The 23,311-nt window shown below is 52.0% G+C and overlaps 2 protein-coding genes across 2 annotated transcripts in view; both read right to left on the bottom strand.

Moving 5' to 3' along the window:
- LOC136938120 (GTPase IMAP family member 8-like) overlaps window positions 1-23,311 on the bottom strand; it is a 261,770-nt gene that overhangs the window by 22,446 nt on the left and 216,013 nt on the right.
- Window positions 6,927-23,311, bottom strand: part of igf2bp1 (insulin-like growth factor 2 mRNA binding protein 1) — a 38,034-nt gene continuing 21,649 nt past the window's right edge. Inside the window, 14 exon segments of the mRNA XM_067232458.1 lie at window positions 6,927-7,161; window positions 7,410-7,523; window positions 8,036-8,167; window positions 8,584-8,658; window positions 8,798-8,914; window positions 9,135-9,257; window positions 9,366-9,501; window positions 9,924-10,046; window positions 10,171-10,305; window positions 10,887-11,171; window positions 11,826-11,889; window positions 12,382-12,433; window positions 14,608-14,624; window positions 14,627-14,655. Of these exon segments, the coding sequence (XP_067088559.1) occupies window positions 7,012-7,161; window positions 7,410-7,523; window positions 8,036-8,167; window positions 8,584-8,658; window positions 8,798-8,914; window positions 9,135-9,257; window positions 9,366-9,501; window positions 9,924-10,046; window positions 10,171-10,305; window positions 10,887-11,171; window positions 11,826-11,889; window positions 12,382-12,433; window positions 14,608-14,624; window positions 14,627-14,655 (1,552 nt within the window). The 3' untranslated portion in view covers window positions 6,927-7,011.

Here is a 23,311-nt window from a genome sequence, read left to right on the forward strand (position 1 = left end):
GTCTCGATTGTGATTGGCTGGAGAGCACCGGAAGAGGAGCGGCTTCCTCAAATCACTGACCTGCTACGCAAAGTCCCCCTTTTGCGTTTAACCGTGCGTTTCCTCGCCTAGTGGTAAATATGTTAAATTGAATATAGTCTAGACTCAAGTTTTCCCAATGATGTATTAGGTTTTACTCTCAAGTTGTGCCTGTTTTTAGAAAACAACGAATGCGTATTGTTGCTCTGTCTAAGATTGTTGCCTGTGGCGCTTTAGAGATGTGACGCCTACATGGTGACACATCATAACTTGGTGTTTATTGAGTGAGCAAAATTTATATACCATGTGTTGCCTATAATGTGCATTTTATGAGTCGACACATTTCCACTTGTGCTGCGCCATATGTCTGCAAAAACAAACAGAAGGGAAGCTATGCGTTGGCAAGGTGTTGAACAGATACACTCAGAAGACAGGGATGGAATCCGTTTCTCATCTTTTAATAACACATTCATATCTATGTTCTGTTTTGTTTACAAGGAGTTTAAAACAAGTGTTGATGAGAACTAAAGAAATCAGGCAGGCAGAAGTTGAAAGTCCATATCGTCAGGTCCAGGAGGGCAGGGGGTGGAGCGAGACATACAGATGGGCCGCCTTGCCCTTCTCCCCTCCACCCCCTGCGTCCGGCAAGCTAAACAGGTCCTTTCTTTTCAAATAAATCATTAGAAATGAAATAGAAATCAAATGGTTTAGACATCATGCTGCTCTGCAGGGTTGCACAGAGTGTTATTAATGTTGCAGTTCACAAAGAGAGGATCCTAAATGCACCCAAACACAAGAAATACAATCCTATGTCATTTGAAAAAAAAAAGCAATCAGAAAATAAAATCAAACAAAATAAAAAGATGAAGATTTTGAAGTTAAAAACGTAATTCTAATGAAGAACAAATATGCAAACTGGATAATTAAATCTCGTTCACCTCATTTGTGGAAGAAAACTGATGTTCATCTCTCCCCCTGTCATTTTATCCATTTCATAATCCTTTCAAAACAATTTCTAACAATGGAGAGAAAAAATAATCATCTTTGGAAGAATTAAAAGTTTTTTTTTCATTTCCTTTAATAGACTATCAACTACAGTATATGGAGATGCCACTACCCGGTTATTCATTCATTTACTTATTTTTCGTTTTAGTATTTTCAAATTTTAATATTTTTTTTGTGTCCTTTTTTCATTTTACCATTTCCTATTTTTTCCTAAGAGGTAGATCAACAAAAAATTACATGGTTACAGGTATCGTGCCCCTTGATTCAGGAAGTGTAGTCACAAGGTAAGGGAAGTGGGTGAGGGTAGGGCTGGAGCACAGGATTGTGGGTAGTGAAGTCTGGGCTGGAGCACAGGATTGTGGGTAGTGAAGTCTGGGCTGGAGCACAGGATTGTGGGTAGTGAGGTCTGGGCTTTCGGAAGTGGATCATTAAAGACTGGCGCAGGCACAGAGTGTGGTGTACGTACTGAGGTATTGAAGCTACTCAGTTTTCCACCCTGAGAATGCAAGGCCCTGATTCCACTAAAAGAGTATTGGGGTGAATCTGCTGTTACGTACAGATCTAGCATCGGTTAATTCCTCTAAAAGCTTTCTCATAAACGTTAGATGAGGATAACTAATAAAAGATAAAACGGATCAAAATTAGCATCTAAGAATTTTTTGGAGGGGCGTGAAAGATGAAACTAACAAACCGCCACACAGCTCTAGTCCTCCTGCTCCTCCACTCCCCGAACCGTGCTCTCGTTTTTACAGGCCCAACTCTAAGCCGGAGAGGTAAATTCAAAACCCAAAAAGTAAAATGATAAAAAGAAAGAAAGAAAATAAATTAAAGTGAAAGAGACAAACTAGACTGTAACATGCACTGTGGCTCTTGTCTGGTTTTGATCATAATAACAATCTTATGGCTGAGTGTTGAGGTAGCGTTCCTAGTTATGTGTGAGGTTGTTTCGTCTTCGTAGCACTCATCTCTCTGGAGTCATCCAACGATGAGCCAAAGCTAACAAGGTTGGGGTGTGCATCTTTGTTTCAAAAGTCACCGTTTCTCTTACAAGAGCTCGGGTCTATCGTCAACATGCCAACCTAAGCTTAGATGGGGAGTCTGAATGAATATTGCAACTTATTACTGGGGTTCAATTGTGAAGATCTGAATCCAAAGTCCACAAGCCAATTGCGAAATGTTGTGCGTGACTACAACTTAGCAGGCTATCGTGCACAGTTTGCATACGAGAGGACATCCGTTTGTATTTCTAACTGGAGGGGTTTGAAATGTGGGCAGTATATAGTGAGCCATTTGTGTTGCCACAGACCAGGAGCGTGAACTGGGTTTGTGTTTCTAACGTTTCTCTGTGTACACGAGGACAAGAACAGGAGCCACCGCCATCTCTCCCTCCCTGGTGTCTCCCGGTACACAGAAAACCACCGGATCCTACTCTCTCTCTTTAGAGAACAGAAACAAATGTCCCGTTTGGCACAGTTATTACTTAGGTCATGTAATGAGTTACATGTTAGTATTTCATCTTATTTAGTAGCTGTTTTTTTATTCATTTATTAAGAAGTCTGTGCATTAAAATGTGATCAAAAGATCAAATTATCTATATTCCAAACTAAAGCAACAGAAAGAAAAATGTAAAAGTTATAGTAAATAAAAGGAGAACCATCTGAACAGATGAGGAAGCGAACACTGAGGCGCCCAGCAGAGGAGAGGAACCCCCAACTCCAAAAATGAAACGATAAAAAAAAAAAAAAAAAAACACCCTCCTCATTCTGTGGAATACAAAACACTCAAATAAAAACAGGTTAACCCTTGTGTTATCTTCTGGGGTCAGTCTGACTCATCAGTCATTGTGACCCACCGTCGTATTGCGGCAACTTTAACGCATACAAAAACAAAGTGAAGCATTTTCTTTTAACCGTTGGGCTGTCGCAGACCCCCCACATTGCGAAGGTTAAAAGAAAATTATTTTTAGTTGTTTTTGTACTGGGTAAAATTGGGTAAACACAACGATGGTTCGTTATGAACCTTTGGGTCATGTGACCCGAAGGCAGCACAAGGGTTAAAGGCAGAAAGGAGGTGTTAAGAGTCAAATTAGAGAAACTGTGAAAATCTAAAGGATGAAGGGGGAGACATTGTGTGTGTGTGATGTCAAGTCCACTATGATTGGACTAAATATACAGTTGCATTTCAAGTGACCAAACACAAAAAGGCAATTTTTGAACGTCAAACACACTGTCTCTCTTTCTGACATAACACCCACCCCCTTCCCCTCCCTCTTTCTCCGTAAGACTGGCCCATCTCCCCTCTTCTCTCCCTCTGTCTCTCTCTCCCTCCCCTCTGTTTCCCTCCCTTCTTTATTCTCATGCGTCCTTTCTAAATTGCATCAAGTTTCAAACATTCCTGGAGGTTCTCGGTCATTTCAATAGTTGTCGTTTACATTATTCAATTAGTGTAACAGTACGTAACCAGATGTCATGTCCAAATATAGCTTGCTGTATTATAAAATAAAAAGAATAATAAAACAAAATCGGCTGCAGTCTGAATAATCCGTGATAGTGTCTTGGTGTTGGTGAACAGAGCTCTATGGCTAGGGAACAGCCGGAAACGGCGGAAAGGGGAACTTCAAACCTCGTGTGACTTACTGTCTGTGGCTCTGCTCCTGTAGCAACACTAGCAGATAGATACAAGACCACTGGCTTGATCCTTTAAAATGTAGACTAGTGCAGAAATGAGAACGCACACACAGAACTGCCACAAGACCTCGTCTGTTACGGGTCAGTGAGAAGCCTGGGAGTGAAGCTCACAGGAACAGTTGCTATCTCGATAAAAATGGAAGCATAAACAATAGAATAGACTTTGACCTGTTGATGGTAGAGTAGTACAGTATGGGACAACCCTGACCAGCCTGGTGTTGCCGTCTGGTGAATAACGCAGGCAGTAAGAACGGTGGAATCTGGCAGTGTCTAGATGTCACCAGGCAAGCTGGACTCTTCACCTATATTCCATTAGTTTTTTCTAGGTTTTTTTTTCTCCAAATTTATTTCATCAAAAATACAAAAGTATTGTTAACGGGTTTCCAACATCTTATGTACAGGTTCAATCTATATCCTGGCGGATTATTTTAAACTCTCTTGCTTTTTTGCTCCCATTTTTTGGAGGTTCTTGAATCTCCTCGGTCGGTTGAAATACAGACCAAGGCCATAGGTTCTCTTCGCACTTTTTTCTGCTTTTTCTACACCCCACCACTCCCCCCACAAAATCAAACACTTAAACCAATGAACAGAAAACACTTACACACCCCAAACGCGCTCTCTAACATTCTCTCTCTCTCCCGTGCACACACACACACACACCTACTGCACATACAGACTCACAAACCGGCATCGGCCATAGGGAGGGCTGAGGCTAACTGGTCAATGCACAGAGGTAATAAATATTCACATTCAGTGTTTGATATCAGAGCCAGGGCTCAGGTAGAATGCCCTTCAGTCTTAAATATACATTTCTCTGGCACAGTCACCACAGTTAACTTCGACACGCTCACATGCAGGTAAACAATTGGCGCACTATGATGATGTCATTATGATACAGAGAAGAGGGCCTCTGGGCACACAGTGGGCACTGCCACATCCTGGGGAGTTATTCATAGAAATAAAAAACCTGACTTAATCCAGTGTAGGAGGATACAATTGTTCTAACTCCCTACAACTGGACTTTCAATATTCTAGTTTAGCGGTATTATAAATTAAAGCTTGTATGACAAACATATAATCATATTCTTTTGACAACGTCAAAATCTTACTTTCTCCCCTGTGGAGTGATTTAAAGCCAGACCAAATTTATGGAATGGACCTACTTGTGTCCAGAAACCCTGGTAACGAACAACACCACTCCCTATTGGCCAATGCTTTGATAAGAAGACCGGATGCTCCAATCACACTTCAATAAGACTCAGAGGTGATCTAGACATCAAGACTTAACCACTCTTCTCCCCTCTGCTAATTTTGAAATCTCTGACTTCACCTCTGGGGCCACTGAACTCAAGCAAACATCTCAACAGCAACAACAACAAAAAAACAGAAAAAAATAATCAAAGCAACAAGACAAAACCTAAAAAAAAATACCTTTTTCCTTAAAAAAATAAAAGATATTCAGGACTATCAGCTTTTTCATATAAAACATCAGCAAGCAAAAAAAAAAAAAAAACAAAGACAAAAGTTCGGAACACTGAGGTAACAATACCCTGAGGTAGGTTTTTCTTTTTTAATTTCTTCTTCTCTAATCTTTTCTAATATCGGTGAGAACTTCCAGGCTTCAGCCACACCCATCGTCTGTGGGCGGAGTCTGGAGGCTTCACCTGCAGGCCCTCAGCGGACTGGGAGAGAAAAGGAGGAAGCCACACCCCTTCATCTGATTTTAACCTCTTTCCTAAAAGGTGAGAAGGATGGAACTCCTTCCCCTGCTGGACCCACAGGACCAGCAGGTGTACCTGGTCCGAGCATCGCAGAAGGGAATACAAGTTGACCTCCAGACACACTTTGTCTGTCCGTTACTGCAGGACTGCTACATCTCACCCCGGTGTCACCATCCACACACATCCTTCTCACCTTCAATTCTTTTCCCCAAGGAGCCGGGTTAACTCACATATCATATATATATAATATATATAAAATATGCCGTGTGGGCGTGGGCCGCTAGCCAGCAAGCATGGCAGGCTGTTTTGTTGGTGGCTGTTCTTGTTCCACCTGTCTGAGCTAAGCCTCTGCAATACAACTGCAGGGCTAGCCACGGCCTCTGCTACCTTACTGAACTCTCGCTGCGCCGGCGTGCCGCCTCGTGGTCGAGGGGCGGAGCCGCCGGGGACGACCCTCGTACGCGGGCGCGCCCGGCGGACCTGAGACAGGAGGAGAGCCCCCCCCCGTGGACAGGCGGGGCCGCTGCGCAGCATTCCTCAACTTGACATGAAGATTATATTTACAACCTCATATTTTTCCGTCTTACTATTATTTATATTTTTTTGGGGACTCCTCTGTGGCTCTCCACAGGAGGAGTTTCAGAGCTGTGTTAACAACTGCGGCTCCTTTGCTAAACTCACTGTTGGCTGGCTGGGGTCATCGCTTGGTCCCCTAACCCCCACCCTCCCTCCCTCACGTTGGCTTCCCCCGCCCTCTCTCCCGCCTCCCCTACACTGCATTCTATTTATAATAGCTCTGAATAAACATTTCTATACATATATCTCTATGTTTAAAAAAAAAACCACCTTTAAAATCTAGGACTGGCTGGAGATGGTGGAGGTTTGGGCACGGGTGCGAGGCGAGCCCCCCCCCACGGTGCGTGTAGCTACAACATGGAACCCTACAGGCAGAACACAGAGAGAGACAACAGAACGGCCACCTCCCTCCGTCCCGCCCTCGCCGTTCTGCCCGCTGCGGGCAGGACGTTGAGCTCACACGAGAAACGGCTGCCATCTCCGCATGGAACCACCCCGCTCTGCTCATTAACAAACAGTCTCCCCCTGAGTCCCACACACGAGGGGGCTGCCTGCCCCCCCTACCATCCACAGCCACTCCCCTACTCCGGCCTGGCATCTGGTCTCTGTTCTCGAGCTGTCTGTTTCCTCGGTTTGTTTGCTTCTCTTTTTTTTAAATGTTTTGCCTCAATCTCTTTTCAATTCATTTCACCTTTTATTTGTATTATTTTTTTCTGGAACTTTTTCCTTTCCTCGCGGGCATTCCCCTCCCTCTCTGACTCGGTGTCTCTCGTCCCTCCCTCTCTGACTCGGTGTCTCTCGTCCCTCCCTCTCTGACTCGGTGTCTCTCGTCCCTCCCTCTCTGACTCGGTGTCTCTCGTCCCTCCCTCTTTGACTCAGTGTCGCTCTCGTCCCTCCCTCTCTGACTCGGTGTCTCTCGCCCTTCCCTCTCTGTCGCTGGGTCCGTGTGTCGTTCCGTCCGTCCCTCGTCTGTCTGTCCGTCCGTCAGGTGAGGCCCCGCCCCCTCACTTCCTCCGCGGCTGGGACTCCTGCGACAGCCCCTGCGGGGGCCCCATCTCTGAGGGGGCCTGGGGGTGGGAGCCTTGGCCCCCCATGCCCCCTTTCTGCTGCTGCTTGACCTGAGTCAGAATGTCCCTGATCTTCCTCTGGGCCAGCTGTGAGGGGCGGGACAACAACACCATTGGTTAATATGAGAGGTGGGACTACAGCATTGGTCAGAGGTCACATGATGCACATTTCCAGTCTTGACTGCCATGGCCACCATAATATAGATATGAAACATCTACAGTAGCATTAGCCAACCTACCTTGCAAGAAAAAGCCTTTTTTTACATAAAAAATAGATAATTAGGAACACATTTGAAGGTGCATTGTGAGAAACCTGAAGTGTGATCTCTCCTGACCTGGCTGGCGTAGAAGTGTCCGATGATTTTGACGATGACCTGGTCGTTCTCGTCCGGGGTCTGCTCTCTGGGAACCACCACCTCCGCTGCTGTGAGGTTCTGCAGCTCGTTCACCTGCGGGGTGAAGGAGGGGGAGGGGGAGAGGAGGAGGTGGGGAGAGGAGGGGAGGGGGAGAGGAGGAGGAGGTGGTGGGGAGAGGAGGACGAGGAGGTCGGGAGAGGAGGAGGAGGTGGGGAGAGGAGGAGTAGGAGGTCGGGAGAGGAGGAGGTGGGGAGAGGAGGACGAGGAGGTGGGGAGAGGAGGAGGTCGGGAGAGGAGGACGAGGAGGTGGGGAGAGGAGGAGGAGGAGGAGGTCGGGAGAGGAGGAGGTGGGGAGAGGAGGAGGAGGAGGTGGGGAGAGGAGGAGGAGGTCGGGAGAGGAGGAGGTGGGGAGAGGAGGAAGACGAGGAGGTGGGGAGAGGAGGCATTGCATGAGGCCATCCGGCTGGCTGTCTGATGCTTACTAAATGCAACTTTATGAAATAACTTCAATAACTTGGAACTTTAACCCCCTAGGCCCGCCCCTGGTCTTGTTGGGCGGGCATGTGTGACGGGTGGACAGCGTTCGGAGTCGGGGCGCCACTCACCGTCTTGCCTCCCTTCCCGATGACGCGGCCGGCGGCGGCGGCGGCCACCTTGATGTGGGTCTCCAGCTTCACCTCCTCCTTAGGCCCGAAGAAGTTCTCCTCCTTCAGCTTCCCGTAGATCCTGCCCTGGGCCTGCAGGGGGCGGCAGAGATTAGAGGAGAGAGAAGAGCAGAGATTAGAGGAGAGAATCAGAGATTAGAGGAGAGAAGAGATTAGAGGAGAGCAGAGATTAGAGGAGAGAAGCAGAGATTAGAGGAGAGAATAGGAGAGATTAGAGGAGAGAAGAGATTAGAGGAGAGCAGAGATTAGAGGAGAGAAGAGCAGAGATTAGAGGAGAGAGAAGAGCAGAGATTAGAGGAGAGAGAAGAGCAGAGATTAGAGGAGAGAATATATTAGAGGAGAGATTAGAGGAGAGAGAAGAGCAGAGATTAGAGGAGAGAAGAGCAGAGATTAGAGGAGAAAAGGGCAGAGATTAGAGGATAGAAGAGCAGAGATTAGTGGAGAGGAGAGGAGGAGAGTGACACTGAGGCCATCAGAACGACACGTACCTTGAACTGGGCCTCAGGTGGGCCTGTCACGATGACCATGCGCATCTTAGAGTCTGGAGCTTCTGCAGGGGCGATCTGGAGACGGAGAGAGAGGGGGGGGGGGGGAGAAAAAGACAAACACAACAGCGCATGTTAAGACAGGAGGGATCCCAGAAGTTTAAACTGTGATTGGTGTTTGGAGAACAGGGCCCAGAACACAGGGGGCTACACCCACCTTGATGGAGGCCCCAGCGAAGCGGCTCAGCTGCTTGATGTGCTGCCCCTTCTTCCCGATGATGGCCCCCACCGCCTGGGCAGGGATGTACACGTGCACCGTCTCCTGCTCCGGAGCCTGCGACACAGGGCACACACGCATGCTAAACACACTGCGTTTATGTCGCGCACGTTAGCAGCACACCCAGAGCACTTCCTGTCAGCCACTTCCTGGCAGAAAACCTGATACGGCTGGGCCATAACCAGCCCTAACCTCCACCTGGTGAACAAGACCACAGCGTAACTACACCAGGTTTCCACCTGCGCCGAGCGGGAGGACCACTGGGAGGAGCTCTTACCCCGAAGGATCCGTAGGGGGCGCCAGAGGCGGAGTTTCCAGGTGGGGGCGGGGCCATGGAGGAGGAGGGCGGGAACAAACCGAGAGCTCCCAGATTCAGGCCTGGGATCAGGTGAGTCTGTTGCTGGAAAGAAGATACAGGTAAACAACAAGGCAGTGTCTGTGTGTGTGTGTGTGTGTGTGGGTGTACTAGGCATGTACTTGGCGTGTGTGTGGACCGGTGTGGACTCACATTCATGGCAGCAATGTCGTTGTCGTAGGCCTCGCGGACCTTCTTCATGATCTCCTGCTCGGCCAGGCAGCAGGCCTCAATCGGGCCCTTCACTGTGATGGTCCTCTCTGGGTTATACAGGGTCAGGTCCTGCAGCCTGGGGGGTGGAGAGGAGGGGAGGAGAGGAGAGGAGGAGGGGGGAGGAGGAGGAGCAGGGGAGGAGAGAGGGAGGGGAGGAGAGAGGAGGAGGGGGGGAGGAGAGGAGGGGAGGAGAGGAGAGGAGGAGGGAAAAGGAGAGGGGAGGAGAGAGGAGGAGGGGGGGAGGAGGAGTGCAGCAGGGTTGTAAGAAAGCAGGAGGACACATCAGGCAGCTGTTCCACCTGCACGTGGAAATGAGATATCCTGCTCGTATTTAAGTGGCTAGTGACCACCACGGTGTCTACACTGACAATTCAGTCTCAGCTAGGATCAGAATCCATCACGACATCAGCGTGGTGCATGATCTTTCATCATTGACCTTGATGGTGTGTGTAGATGTGTGTGCGTGTGTGTAAGAGAGAGAGAGAGAGAGAGTCTTACGGGGAGATGGTGATCTTGGTGTCTGTGTCTTGTTCCACCTTCTTCAGGTTGCGTCCCTCCTTGCCGATCAGACGGCCGACAAAGTTGTTGTGAGCGAGGATCTTCAGAGGAACCTCGTCAGCGCTGGACACAACAACACACATCATGACACACACACACAACACACCATGACACACAACACCAACACCATGGAGGAACCTCACTCCCTTATGCTCACTGTGTGTGTGTGTGTGTGTTTGGGCCTCACGTCTTGGTGTCCTTGGCCTCCTGCTGCATGATGTCCAGGATCATCTTGCAGGCGGAGGAGCAGCCGTCCGGGGTGGAGTGGATGCTGATGGGCTTCTCGGCCGCGCCGGCGTTCTCCTTGCGGTGGACGTCGATCCTGAAAGCCCGGAGCACACGAAGCACATCAGACCAGCCACTCATCCTCAACACCTCCCACCAACACCTGGCTAAAGACTTCTGATTAGTCCTGTAGACTGTTGGGACAAAGATGTTCTGTCTTTCTGTTGAGGAACGATGGGACTGTTGGGTTTCTGGGTTTGTATGTATTAAAAACAACAACATCTGCAACAACAGAGAGTTTCACAAACACCTTGATATAGAAAATTACCAGTTCAGACACAGCGGTACTAGCAAAGTCTCTCTGAGACAGACAGACAGCTCAGGTATAGACAGACAGACAGCTCAGGTATAGATAGACAGACAGCTCAGTTATAGACAGACAGGTAAACAGCTCAGCTATAGACAGTCAGTCAGTCAGACAGACAGACAGACAGACAGACAGACAGACAGACAGACAGACAGACAGCTCAGGTATAGACAGACAGTTCAGGTATAGACACAGACAGATAAACAGTTCAGGTATAGACAGTCAGTCAGACAGTCAGTCAGTCAGTTCAGGTATAGACAGACAGACAGACAGTTCAGGTATAGACAGACATCTCAGGTGTCTCTACTGACTTGCTCTGGGTCTGTTTGGTGATGTTGCGGATGGTGGCTCCCTCCTTGCCGATGATGGCGCCCACGTACTGGGTGGGTACGAGCAGGCGCAGGGGGATGTCGGCGTGCTGGTGCTTGGAGGGCATCCCCGACGGCGACCCGCCCCGAGGCCCTCGCGGCCCGTACCCCGCCCGACGACCGTTGTCGGGGCCGCGGCCCGCGTCCATCTCGGAGTTCTCGTCGGGGATGTAGGACACTCGGAGGGCGTTGTTCTCGAACTGGTAGCCGTTCAGTTTCTGGATCGCTCTGGGGGGGGGGAGGAGGAGGGGCTGTTACTATGGAGACCATTGCTCACTTAAAACCTGAACTCCAGTGAGAGTGAATCCATCAACATCTTTTCCTCCAGACGCCTCAGGGTGACTGGTGACAGCCTGGTCAGTGAACTGGGCGGGGGAACCGCCTCAAAACTATTTAAGGGTGGAGTTGACTTGCGGTGTTTGTGGATCATGTTAACTCGCACGGTGGTGTGATTCATGGTCGTCTGTTCATTCGTCGTCTCGACAGCTGAGCGCTCCACTCTCAGCTGCAGTCGCGCTAAACCACCACTAGAGGGCGGGGGAGTCCCGCTCAGGAGCGGGCCCGTGAGCGCGCCAAGGGGAAGCGCAGGCTGCCAACCACTTTGCCCGCAATTTAGATTGTCAGACACACGATCAAGGTGTGTTAAGGAGCAGGTGTGATGATGGCCAGTCCACAGAGAAGGAGGGGGTGTAAAGGGGAGGGGATGAGTGTGATGATAGGATGACAGTGATGAGAGGATGAGCGTGTAATGAGAGGATAAGAGTGAGATGAGCGGATGAGTGTGTGATGAGCGGATGAGAGTGATGCGAGGATGAGTGTGTGATGAGAGGATGAGTGTGTGATGAGCGGATGAGTGTGAAGAGAGGAGAAGGGATGACTTACTGTCTGGCGTGTTCCCGAGTTCCATATGTGACGTTCACCACGGCAGTCTCACTGTCTGTGTTCACTAAGTAAGAGAGAGAGAGAGTGAGGGGGGAGAGGGGGAGGCAGAGAGAGAGAGAGGGGGGGGGGGGAGAGAGAGAGAGGGGGAGAGAGAGGGAGGGGGGAGAGAGAGAGAGAGGGAGGGGGGAGAGAGAGAGGGAGAGAGAGGGAGGGGGGAGAGAGAGAGATGGGGGGAGAGAGAGAGAGATGGGGGGGAGAGAGAGAGAGAGAGAGAGAGAGAGAGGGAGAGAGAAAGGGGAGAGAGAAAAGGGGAGAGAAAAAGAGAGAGAGGGATAGAGAAAAGAGAAACAGAGGGAAGAATGAGGGAGGGATATGAGTTGAGGTTGTAACATCCTAGGCAGCATTGCCCCCCCTGAGCCAGACTATAACACCTCTTCACATGCATGTCCTGTACTGATTTAGGGACCTGGGGCAGGTGTAATGAGTGAGAGGCTGGCTGGCTGACAGTCTGCTGGCTAGCAGTACTGACGAGGTGAGGTGGGGGAGAGAGAGGTACCTTGTTCACAGTTCTCCACGGTTCCATACTGCGCCAGCAACCCATCCAGCACCTGTGGCAGGATGAGACTGTTAGTGTGGACACACACACACACACACACACACACACACCTACATATGTACACACACACACACACACACACACACCTACATATGTACATACACACACACACACACACACACCTACATATGTACATACACACACACACACACACACCTACATATGTACACACACACACACCTACATACACACACCTACATATGTACATACACACACACACACCTACATATGTACATACACACACACACACACACACACACGTACATACACACACCTACATATGTACATACACACACACACACACCTACATATGTATATACACACACACACACACACGTACATACACACACACATATGTACATACACACACACCTACATATGTACATACACACACACACCTACATATGTACATACACACACACACACACACCTACATATGTACATACACACACACACACACATATGTACATACACACACACACACGTACATATACACACACACATATGTACATACACACATACACACATATGTACATACACACACACATATGTACATACACACACACACACACACACACCTACATATGTACATACACACACACACACACACACACATATGTACATACACACACACACACACACACACCTACATATGTACATACACACACACACACCTACATATGTACATACACACACACACACACCTACATATGTACATACACACACACACACACCTACATATGTACATACACACACACACACACACACCTACATATGTACATACACACACACACACACACACATATGTACATACACACACACATATGTACATACACACACACACACCTACAGATATGTACATACACACACACACACATGTAAATATACACACACACATATGTACATACACACACACATATGTACATACACACACACATATGTACATACACACACACACACACGCACACAGCCTGCCGAAGAGTTTGACTTGAGAAATAGATTGCATTTACTTGGTGGAGATAATCTCTTCCTTGATTATCGCACTAATGAGCTCTTAAGCGCAGCCCAGAGACGGTGTGTAGTAGTGTGTTGTAGCTACACTGGGATACATCTCCCTCGTGTGGTCGGCACCAGTAAGACCCGGCCAATCAGCCGCTGGTATCTGGTGCTGCGACAGCGAGCGAGCGAGACCTGCATTGGCTCACCTTCAAAGCCTGCTGTTACAGCCAGCCTAAACCAGAACACCCTCTCTCTCTCTCCTCCTCTCTCTCTCAAACACAGCTTGCTGTTACAGCCAGCCTACACCAGAACACACACACACACACTCCCTCAGAGAGTCACCCCAACAAGTGCACCCCACCAAGTGAGTATTACAGTGTTCCTGTCTTCAGACAGTGTTGGGTGTTTGCTGAAGGATGAAGGCAGGCAGGCACCCAGGTCGACCTCCAGTCTACTGTCAGTAAGACTTCTTCCATTCTCCATCATCTCTCCATCATCTCCCACATCCGCAGACACACCGCACAGGACTGGAGCCTACAGACATCTTTCTCTGTTCAGGTTAACCAGGATGTTTCTGTACATCTCCTCAGTGCACAAGGCCTGGAGAGTGAACCTAATCTCTCCCATCCCATCGACTCTTGGTTCGTTCCCGTGTGCTATCAATCTGCTCAATTGAAAGACCAAAAAGTTTGGTTTCTTTTTTTAACGTTGGTATTTTCATTTGTTATTGATGGCGTTTGTCTTAGTATGTGGGGTTAGTCTTCCATGCTGCAGGACAAAGCGCCCCTGAGGTAACAGCCCAGGTAATGTGCAGGTTGCTGATTCTGTGTCCTAGGCATCAATCAAACAAATGCTACCGCCACGACCACAGGACTAAGCTAATTGGCGCCATTAGTGGGCTTCCAGTCAGACATGTGGTGCATCTTGTAGCGACTGTTCCACACCTGTGGAGGTGGACGGGCTGGGGGGGGATGTGGGACGTTTCTGAGGCTAGAGACCCTGTGATGTCATGGTCCAGCAAACAGCCACAGATGCTCTGTTCCTCAGTGGATATTTGGACATGGGTTTTTCTCCCTGGACGTTAACAGGTCTATGCTCCCATGCTAACTGGGTTCTGCAGGTTAGATACAGGGGTTCTAAGTATTTGAGAAAGAGACCTACACTCACCTCCCACTGCAGGTGGTGGAATGCTTTCTGATCTGGAGTTTCCTGGTCCTGAGAGAGAGACAGAGAGAGAGACACAGAGAGAGACACAGAGAGAGAGAGAGAGAGACAGAGACAGAGGGAGGAGAGAGACAGAGAGAGAGACAGAGAGAGAGTGTTAGAAACACAACTTACATAGCTACACAGTATGGTAAACAAGAATATACAAAGTCAAGTTTCAAAACAAGCAAAAAGTACAACATGTGGACCATTGAGGTCTCTGGTGAAACACAGTGTTACTTATGGGTACACATAAAGGAGGTACTTGTAACTTCTAACTATCCTCCCATCATAAACAGTGTGATGTTCTACTTGTTAACGCCAGTAGGCTGTTTAAATAAAAGATTGTGAAGGGGTTCTATATTTTACAATCGAGAAACAAACAGCAGAGTAACTCTCCGGAAATAATCTGACACCAAAGATGGGCTCTGCTGCACTGACCGTCAATGCATTGAAAGTTATGACAAGCTGTCAAAACTGGCACACACACACTTGGATTCATGCAACGCACGCACGCACACACACACACACACACACACACACACACACACAACTGCTGGTCTTGTGTTTCAGTCTTAGCATGCTGGTTGGGTGCACATGAGCGACGTGAAAGGGTGTGCGGCTCAGCTCTTCTGCCAGCTTGCATATCCCCTGCCTGTTGCTGGCCTGGACTCAGACGTGTGTGGGTGTGTAGCGCGTGTGTGCGTGCACGTGGGTGGTGTGTGTGTGTGTGCTGGCTGGATCGAGGGGGGGGGAGAGAAAGCGTATATTGAAAGCGGACACTAACGACAGCTGTAACACCCTGCCAGCTGCCCTGGAACCCACCCAAGACATGGGACAGAGAGAGGGAGAGAGGGAGAGGGGGAGAGAGAGAGAGGGGGAGAGAGAGAGAGGGGGAGAGGGGAGAGGGGGAGAGAGGGGGAGAGGGGGAGAGGGGGAGAGGGGGAGAGAGGGAGAGGGGGAGAGGGGGAGGAGAGGAGGAGGGAGGGGAGGGGGGGAGGGAGGGAGGGGAGAGAGGAGGAGGGGGAGAGGGAGGAGAGAGGGGGAGAGGGAGAGAGAGGGAGGCAGGGAGGAAGGGGGAGGAGGGGGAGAGGGAGGGAGGCAGGGGAGGAAGGGGAGGAGGGGGAGAGGGAGGGAGGCAGGGAGGAAGGAGAGAAGGGGGAGAGGGAGGGAGGCAAGGAGGGAGGGAGAGAAGGGGGAGAGGGAGGGAGGCAGGGAGGGAGGGAGCAGGGAGGAAGGGAGAGAAGGGGGAGAGGGAGGGAGAGAAGGGGGAGAGGGAGGGAGGCAGGGAGAGAGAGGGAGAGAGGGAGAGAGAGAGAGAGGGAGAGAGGGGGAGAGAGAGGGAGAGGGAGAGGGAGGAGAGAGGGAGAGAGAGAGGGGAGAGAGGGGGAGGGAGAGGGAGAGGGAGAGGGAGAGGGAGGGAGGGAGGGAGAGAGAGGGGGAGGAGAGGGAGAGGGAGAGGGGGAGGGAGAGAGAGGGAGAGAGGAGAGAGGGGGAGAGAGAGAGGGAGAGAGAGGGAGAGGAGAGGGAGAGAGAGGGGAGGGGAGAGAGGGAGAGAGGGAGAGAGGAGGGGGAGGGGGAGAGAGGGAGAGAGGGAGAGAGGGAGAGAGAGGGAGAGAGAGAGGGGGAGAGGGAGGGGGAGGGAGAGAGAGAGAGAGAGAGAGAGAGAGAGATGAGAGAGAGAGAGAGAGAGAGAGAGAGGGAGGCAGGGAGAAGGGGGAGGAGGGGGAGAGGGAGGGAGGCAGGAGGAAGGGAGAGAAGGGGGAGAGGGAGGGAGGCAAGGAGGGAGGGAGAGAAGGGGGAGAGGGAGGGAGGCAGGGAGGGAGGGAGAGGAGGGGGAGAGGGAGGGAGGCAGGGAGGAAGGGAGAGAAGGGGGAGAGGGAGGGAGAGAGAGGGAGGCAGGGAGAGGAGGAGGGAGGCAGGGAGGGAGGGAGGGAGAGGAGGGGGAGAGGGAGGCAGGAGGGAGAGAAGGGGGAGAGGGAGGGAGGCAGGGAGGGAGGAGGGGGAGGCAGGAGGGAGAGAAGGGGGAGAGGAGGGGGAGAGGGAGAGGGAGGGAGAGAGGGAGGCAGGACAGAGAGGAGGGGGAGAGGGAGGGAGGCAGGGAGGAGGGAGAGAAGGGGGAGAGGGAGGACAAGGAGGAGGACACCACCTCTGTAAAAACTAGCAGAATCTCTCCGGCGCGCATCACCAACAGGTGCTGTGCTGTGGTCAGATGGCCGACTAGATCTCAGATCCCTCAATCCCAGACTGCAGTCAGCTCCACACGACCAGCGGAGCCAGACCAGCACAGCTCCGGGTGCAGTGTGTTCCAGACACGGGTGCAGTGTGTTCCAGACACGGGTGCAGGGTGTTCCTGACACGAGTGCAGGGTGTTCCTGACACGGGTGCAGGGTGTTCCTGACACGGGTGCAGGGTGTTCCTGACACGGGTGCAGGGTGTTCCTGACACGGGTGCAGGGTGTTCCTGACACGAGTGCAGGGTGTTCCTGACACGGGTGCAGGGTGTTCCTGACACGGGTGCAGGGTGTTCCTGACACGGGGTGCAGGGTGTTCCTGACACGGGTGCAGGGTGTTCCTGACACGGGTGCGGGGTGTTCCTGACACGGGTACGGGGTGTTCCTGACACGGGTGCGGGGTGTTCCTGACACGGGTGCGGGGTGTTCCTGACACGGGTGCAGGGTGTTCCTGACACGGGTGCAGGGTGTTCCTGACACGGGTACGAGGATTTCCTCAGCAGGAAGTAGGCCATCGCCTCGCTTCCACCCTCCTCTCAGCCAATCCCCTTTGGACGCCCACCTTTGGACTGAAGCCGCCCCTCTTACTCAAGCCACTTCCTGGGCCAGGTTATCGGAGGTTATCGGAGTCGTCCTTGCAGAGTTACTGCTGACCTCCAGTCCAGGGTGCAGCTACCCGAGTTAGCCTGCAGGGGGAGCTGCTAAGCGGGCGGGAGGGCCAGGGGTCAGGGGCTCCATCAAGGTCCGCTCGGGAAAATCCATCATCCAATCCCTCCCCCGTGACCTTTGAACCCTGCATCTCCGCTCCCAGGAGAAAGAGCCAATCCCAAAGAGCGACGGGCTCAACCCAAACAGCCAAACGCGTTTCTGGGTACCAGGGGCTCACGGGGGCTCGTTTTCAACGGCCCGGCCGTGTTTGAATGTTGGAGTTTGGAGGTGGAGCAGGTTGGTGGTGAAGTGTGAGGGTGGTGTTTCACGGGCTTAGCAGGGTTGTGTGTTAAACATCAGGCCCACTGGAAGCCCTCTCCAAACACGGTTCTGGAACTACATTCCACCATCTCCACCCCACAACAGAGGACTACCGGCGCCCAGCCGTCAGGTTCCCCCATTTTGCGGGTCTTCCTGCTGTAAGCTGGTTGACTCAGCCTGCGTCATGGCGACCGGGAATTCCACCCCCTCGTGTGAGGGGAGGGGGAGATATTCTGAATGGGGGTGAGAGATTTTAACCTGGGTTGCTGGGGGTGGGGCGTGATCGGCCATAAGAGGGTGTGTTTGCGAGGGAGGGGGAAGGGGGGAGGGGGAAGGGGGGAGCCCACCCAGTGCGCAAAATTAAGTCAGGCAACAAAACCCACCCATCAACTTCCCCCTCTTAAAGAAACCATTTACCCATCATAGTCTCCGTCATGCCAATCAATACATCAATGAGCCTTCTTCTGTACCCCACCCCCACCTCCCATCATCTCCTTCACCACGCTCCAGCCCTCCACCCACCCCCACCTCCCATCATCTCCTTCACCACGCTCCAGCCCTCTACCCACCCCCACGCCAACTGGGAACCCGCCTGAGACAAAAACATCCCTGCCCGCCCATCTCCCAGGGATCTGATTGGCGGACGCCATGGTGACAGGGCGAGGGGGGGAAGATGGACGGATGAGTGGAAGGGACGACAACATGGCGGCGTTCAGCCCGTTCACCTGCTGCCCCCCTCCTGGGCCTAACCTCTCCTGGTCCAGCACGACGCCATATCAGTCGAGAATTTTTCATATCACCTCCCCTCGCCCACCAAACGTCCGATCACACACCGCCTTGTGCACGTGCGCCTATTTTGGGCGACATATCGGCATATCAAAAAGGTATACATTTAATGACTGCTCTCCAAGTCCGACGTGTAGCAAGTCTAGAAGATAAAGAGGAGGGCAGGGGGGAGGAGGAGGGGCAACACCGGCCTTGTGGCAGGGGTCAGAGGTTACAGCTCTTTACAGCCGTCAGGCAAGGGCCTGGGACTGGGGCCTGGGGGGAGCATTTTCCCTCGGGAGGGGGAGAGAAGAAGAACAGGGAGAGAAACAAATGTTTCACAAAGGTTGACCGACTGGAAGAATGGAAGTGTCTGAGAGCAGGGGAGGAGTGGGAGGAGGAACAGCAGGGGGGGGGGGATAAGAGCAGGAGAGACGAGAATGAGGAACGGAACAAAGGATAGAGGGATCGCGATAGGAAGGAGCGAAAGAAGGGGATGGAATTGGTGGTGGTCTGCGTGTTCCACGCGTGGCGCTGCGGGCGAGGGGAGGTGTGGTGGTTCTGTGGAAGGGAGGCTGAGGCAAGATGTTGTGGAACATTCGAACCGCCTTGGCCCTCTTCCCCTGGGCAGATCGCCCGCAGGCAGAGGCAGTTTCCCCACTCCCACTTCCCAATCAGCCCATGTGCTTAGCATGTGAGGTCCCTAATGCCCCCCAACACGCACACCAACAGTGGCCCACAGATGCATGTGGGGCTGGTGGGCTCCACCGAAGAGAAAAGCAATGTGTGTTCCACCCCTCATCATTTCACACACACACACACACACACACACACACACACACACCCACACTAAGGAGATCCAAAATAAACACTCCCACGCATACGTTTGCACACGTGCACATTTGTACACTCAGCAGACACACCCACACAGTCATTTGTACAAATGTACTTCTGACACACACACACACCCACACCCACACATTTCACGTTTTCAAAAACAAACACACCCACATGTCTGCCTGGGTTCCTGCTGGCACACACACACACACACACACCCAGACATGCGATCTAGCGAAAGTTGCATCTGGCACACACACGTAGGTCCACAATAAAGAACACACAACACTTCACATTTAAAATGCACAAAATATAAGAGACTTTAAGCGAGACCTTTTCGGGCTTAACCTTCTCGGATATTGAACTCTCAGTTTGCTGAATGTTTCTAGAACACGGCTAGTTTCATAGCATGAGGGTACGCCTGAAGGACAAGGGCAAGACAGCCACTGCTGGATAATCACCTCACAGCCAGGTAGCACACACACACACACACACACACGCTGCAGGGAAGCCCCTACATTGTGTGGGGTCCTCACGGTGTCGGAGGTCAGACAGGAAATGAGGCTCACAGGAAGTAACGCTGCTTTAACTACAATATCTTTTTTATCCTGGGCCACTTCCTGTTGAATTCCACCCGCTCCTGGGCTGAGCCAATCAGAAGCCAAATCTCAGTGTGACTTGGGGTGGGGGTAGGGATTGGGGGCGGTTGGTGGAGATGTAGTGAGAGAAAGGAGGTAGGGAGACTTTAAAGAGACAGAGAGACAGAGAGACAGAGACAGAGAGAGAGACACACACAATAGGCTTCCAAGAGAGAGCTCATTCTGTCGGCACAGGCAGGCGGAGCCCGTCCCCCTCCCCTCCCCCTCCCCTCCCCCCACACACCCACTGCTAGCCAACTTCCTCTCAATGCATAGAGGAGTGTGAAGACTCGCAGCAAAGGAGGGAGGAGGAGGTAGAGAGAGAGGGGGGAGGAGGAGGGACAGGAGTGGAAGAAGGGAGGAACGAGAGGAGCGGATGAGCAAGGGGGAGGGAGGAGGGGTGGAGGGAGGAGGTAGAAAGAGAGAGGAGACACAGAGAGGGAGAGAAGTGGAGGAGGAGGTCGAGGAGAGCGAGCAGGTGGTAGAGGAGGAGGGAGAGGAGGAGGTGGAGAGAGAGAGAGACGAGGGGAACTTCAAAAAGGCGCCTCTTTTCCAGCAGAACAGGTCCCTGTGCTGGAGATCCTACTGATTATGGGTTCCTAGAGCTCCAGGGGAACCAGATGAAGCGTGGCTCTGAAGCGCTGGCGGATCCTGCAGTGCTACAATCCTACGTCTGTTAACCCTGCATCGCTAACTCACACACTGCCTGTACAGAAGCACGGACAAGACCCAGTCACCCAGACATATCGGACTGATCCACTAGGCAGGTGTACGAGGTTGAATGCATTTTTCTGACACTCGACACGTACGGTTGACAATTGGAATCTAATACTCCAGTTGGATCCAGACAGTGTGATTCTGGGTTATTTCTACAGACCACGCAGCCAGGACAGACTCATGGCCTGTGTAGTATAGGAGGTGACGTGATATCATGTCTCGCTAGACCAACAGATGCTACAACATGCAAAACAAAAAGAAAAAAAAGGCTTCTGACTGTCTCGTGTTAGCGAGTCATGACTCATCTCTCACACAGGAACGAGCTAGACGCAATAACACACACACGCGCGCAAACTCGCTCCTCTCTCTCTGTTTACATTCTTATGCAGAGCTAAACACGTTTAACAAGTTCAAATGCCTCCGACAGAGCTAGCCATTCGCCAGCCCACAACAAAGGTGAGGGTGACAACGCCGGCTAATTGGCAATTACATCCAGTGAAGTTAATTGAAAAGCTAAGCTAATTGCATCCAGTGAAGTTAATTGAAAAGCTAAGCTAATTGCATCCACTGCGGTAATTGACTGCAGGGGTGGTATTGTGGTTGCTTGTCACGCATTACTTTGCCTAGAGACCAACTCCAAAATTTAAATAATCCCATCTGATTGGTGGACGTCAGTGTCAGTCATTATAGCAAAAGAAACACCGTTTTTTTTTCCCCCCCAACAAAGGAAAACTGTTACGCGTTTTTTGGATACATCTAAATGGCCAGGATTTATGTATTTAATGAGTGGGAAATCCATTTTATTATCATCGCGAGGTACTGATGACTGCGTGTGCTTTTGTGTGTGTGAGTTGTAAAAGTGTTTTCCTGCAGTCTGGCTGTATATCTATATGGCATTCTAAGCTGATTAGAAGCAGGAGAGATATAGAGAGACAGAGGGAGAGAGAGGGGGGGGGGAGAGAGGGAGGAGAGAAGAATTACAAGTTGGCCAGTCAATGCAGACCACTCCCAGGAGTCCAGATAAGCAACTGGATCAGTATCTTGCTAACTACTAGCAAATATAGGTGGAGAGGTTTGAGACCACGAAAACTACTTCACACACACACACACACACACACATTCTCAATCTGACGCTGTAGAGCTGAGGGCGTGTACCACCCAGAAGAGCCGTATATTGTCCTCTTTATTGCCTCGTCACCACACACAAGCTGAGGAGAGCAGCCGCTGAGACCGAGGTTCCTCCAATCCTCCCGCTCCCTCACAACCCTCCCTCCACTTCACACTCCGCTCTCGCGGTCCACACACACACACACACACACACACACACACACACACACTCTCCATTCACACACACCATTCTACTTACACACACACACACTCTCATTACCCCCCGCCTCCTCCTCCATCTCTTTCAAAGAGTTTCACACAAAGAATCAGGGATTTTTCTAGATTTATTTAAAGTGTGTTTATCCTCTGTCAGATCTGTGGATGCTAACCCTACCACACAGCTCCTTCTGTCCCTGTTCCTGCTCGGCTCGCGAACGGAGAGCCTGGAGCCTATTTTTGATCCGGATCGTTCTTGGTTTTCGCGTGCCGGTTTGCGAGGGGCAGGATGAGGGGCAGGATGAGGGGCAGGATGAGGGGCAGGATGAGCCAGAGAGAAGCATGTTCACGGCATCTCCCCGGGCCAGCGGACACAGGGCCACCCCCCCCCCGACACAGGGCCACCCCCCCCCGACACAGGGCCGGCCACCCCGACACAGGGCCACCCCCCCCCCGACACAGGGCCACCCGACACAGGGCCACCCCCCCCCCCGACACAGGGCCACCCCCCCCCGACACAGGGCCACCCCCCCCGACACAGGGCCACCCCCCCCCGACACAGGGCCACCCCCCCCCGACACAGGGCCACCCCCCCCCGACACAGGGCCACCCCCCCCCGACACAGGGCCACCCCCCCCGACACAGGGCCACCCCCCCCGACACAGGGCCCCCCCCCCGACACAGGGCCACCCCCCCCGACACAGGGCCACCCCCCCCGACACAGGGCCACCCCCCCCCGACACAGGTCCACCCCCCCCCGACACAGGGCCACCCCCCCGACACAGGGCCACCCCCCCGACACAGGGCCACCCCCCCGACACAGGGCCACCCCCCCGACACAGGGCCACCCCCCCTGACACAGGGCCACCCCCCCTGACACAGGGCCACCCCCCCTGACACAGGGCCACCCCCCCTGACACAGGTCCTACCTGGGGTTTTGGGTTACGTGAAATAGGCACACACACACGTCCCCAAACACACACGTCCCCAAACACACAGACCCTGGCTCCAGTTCGTTTGGAATACCCAATCTACACCTCTGCTCTCCAGCCCCCCCCACCCCCCCCCCACCCCCCCCCCCCCATTTCCTCGCCCTGCTCTGTACGTCGGGGTGAAAGGTCACCCTGCAAGCCTGGGAGGTGCTGATGCGGCATTAACCCCGTGGGTGCCAGCGGAGGGAGGCGGC

The sequence above is a fragment of the Osmerus mordax genome, chromosome 3, assembly GCF_038355195.1.
Source record: "Osmerus mordax isolate fOsmMor3 chromosome 3, fOsmMor3.pri, whole genome shotgun sequence".
NCBI classification, from domain to species: domain Eukaryota; kingdom Metazoa; phylum Chordata; class Actinopteri; order Osmeriformes; family Osmeridae; genus Osmerus; species Osmerus mordax.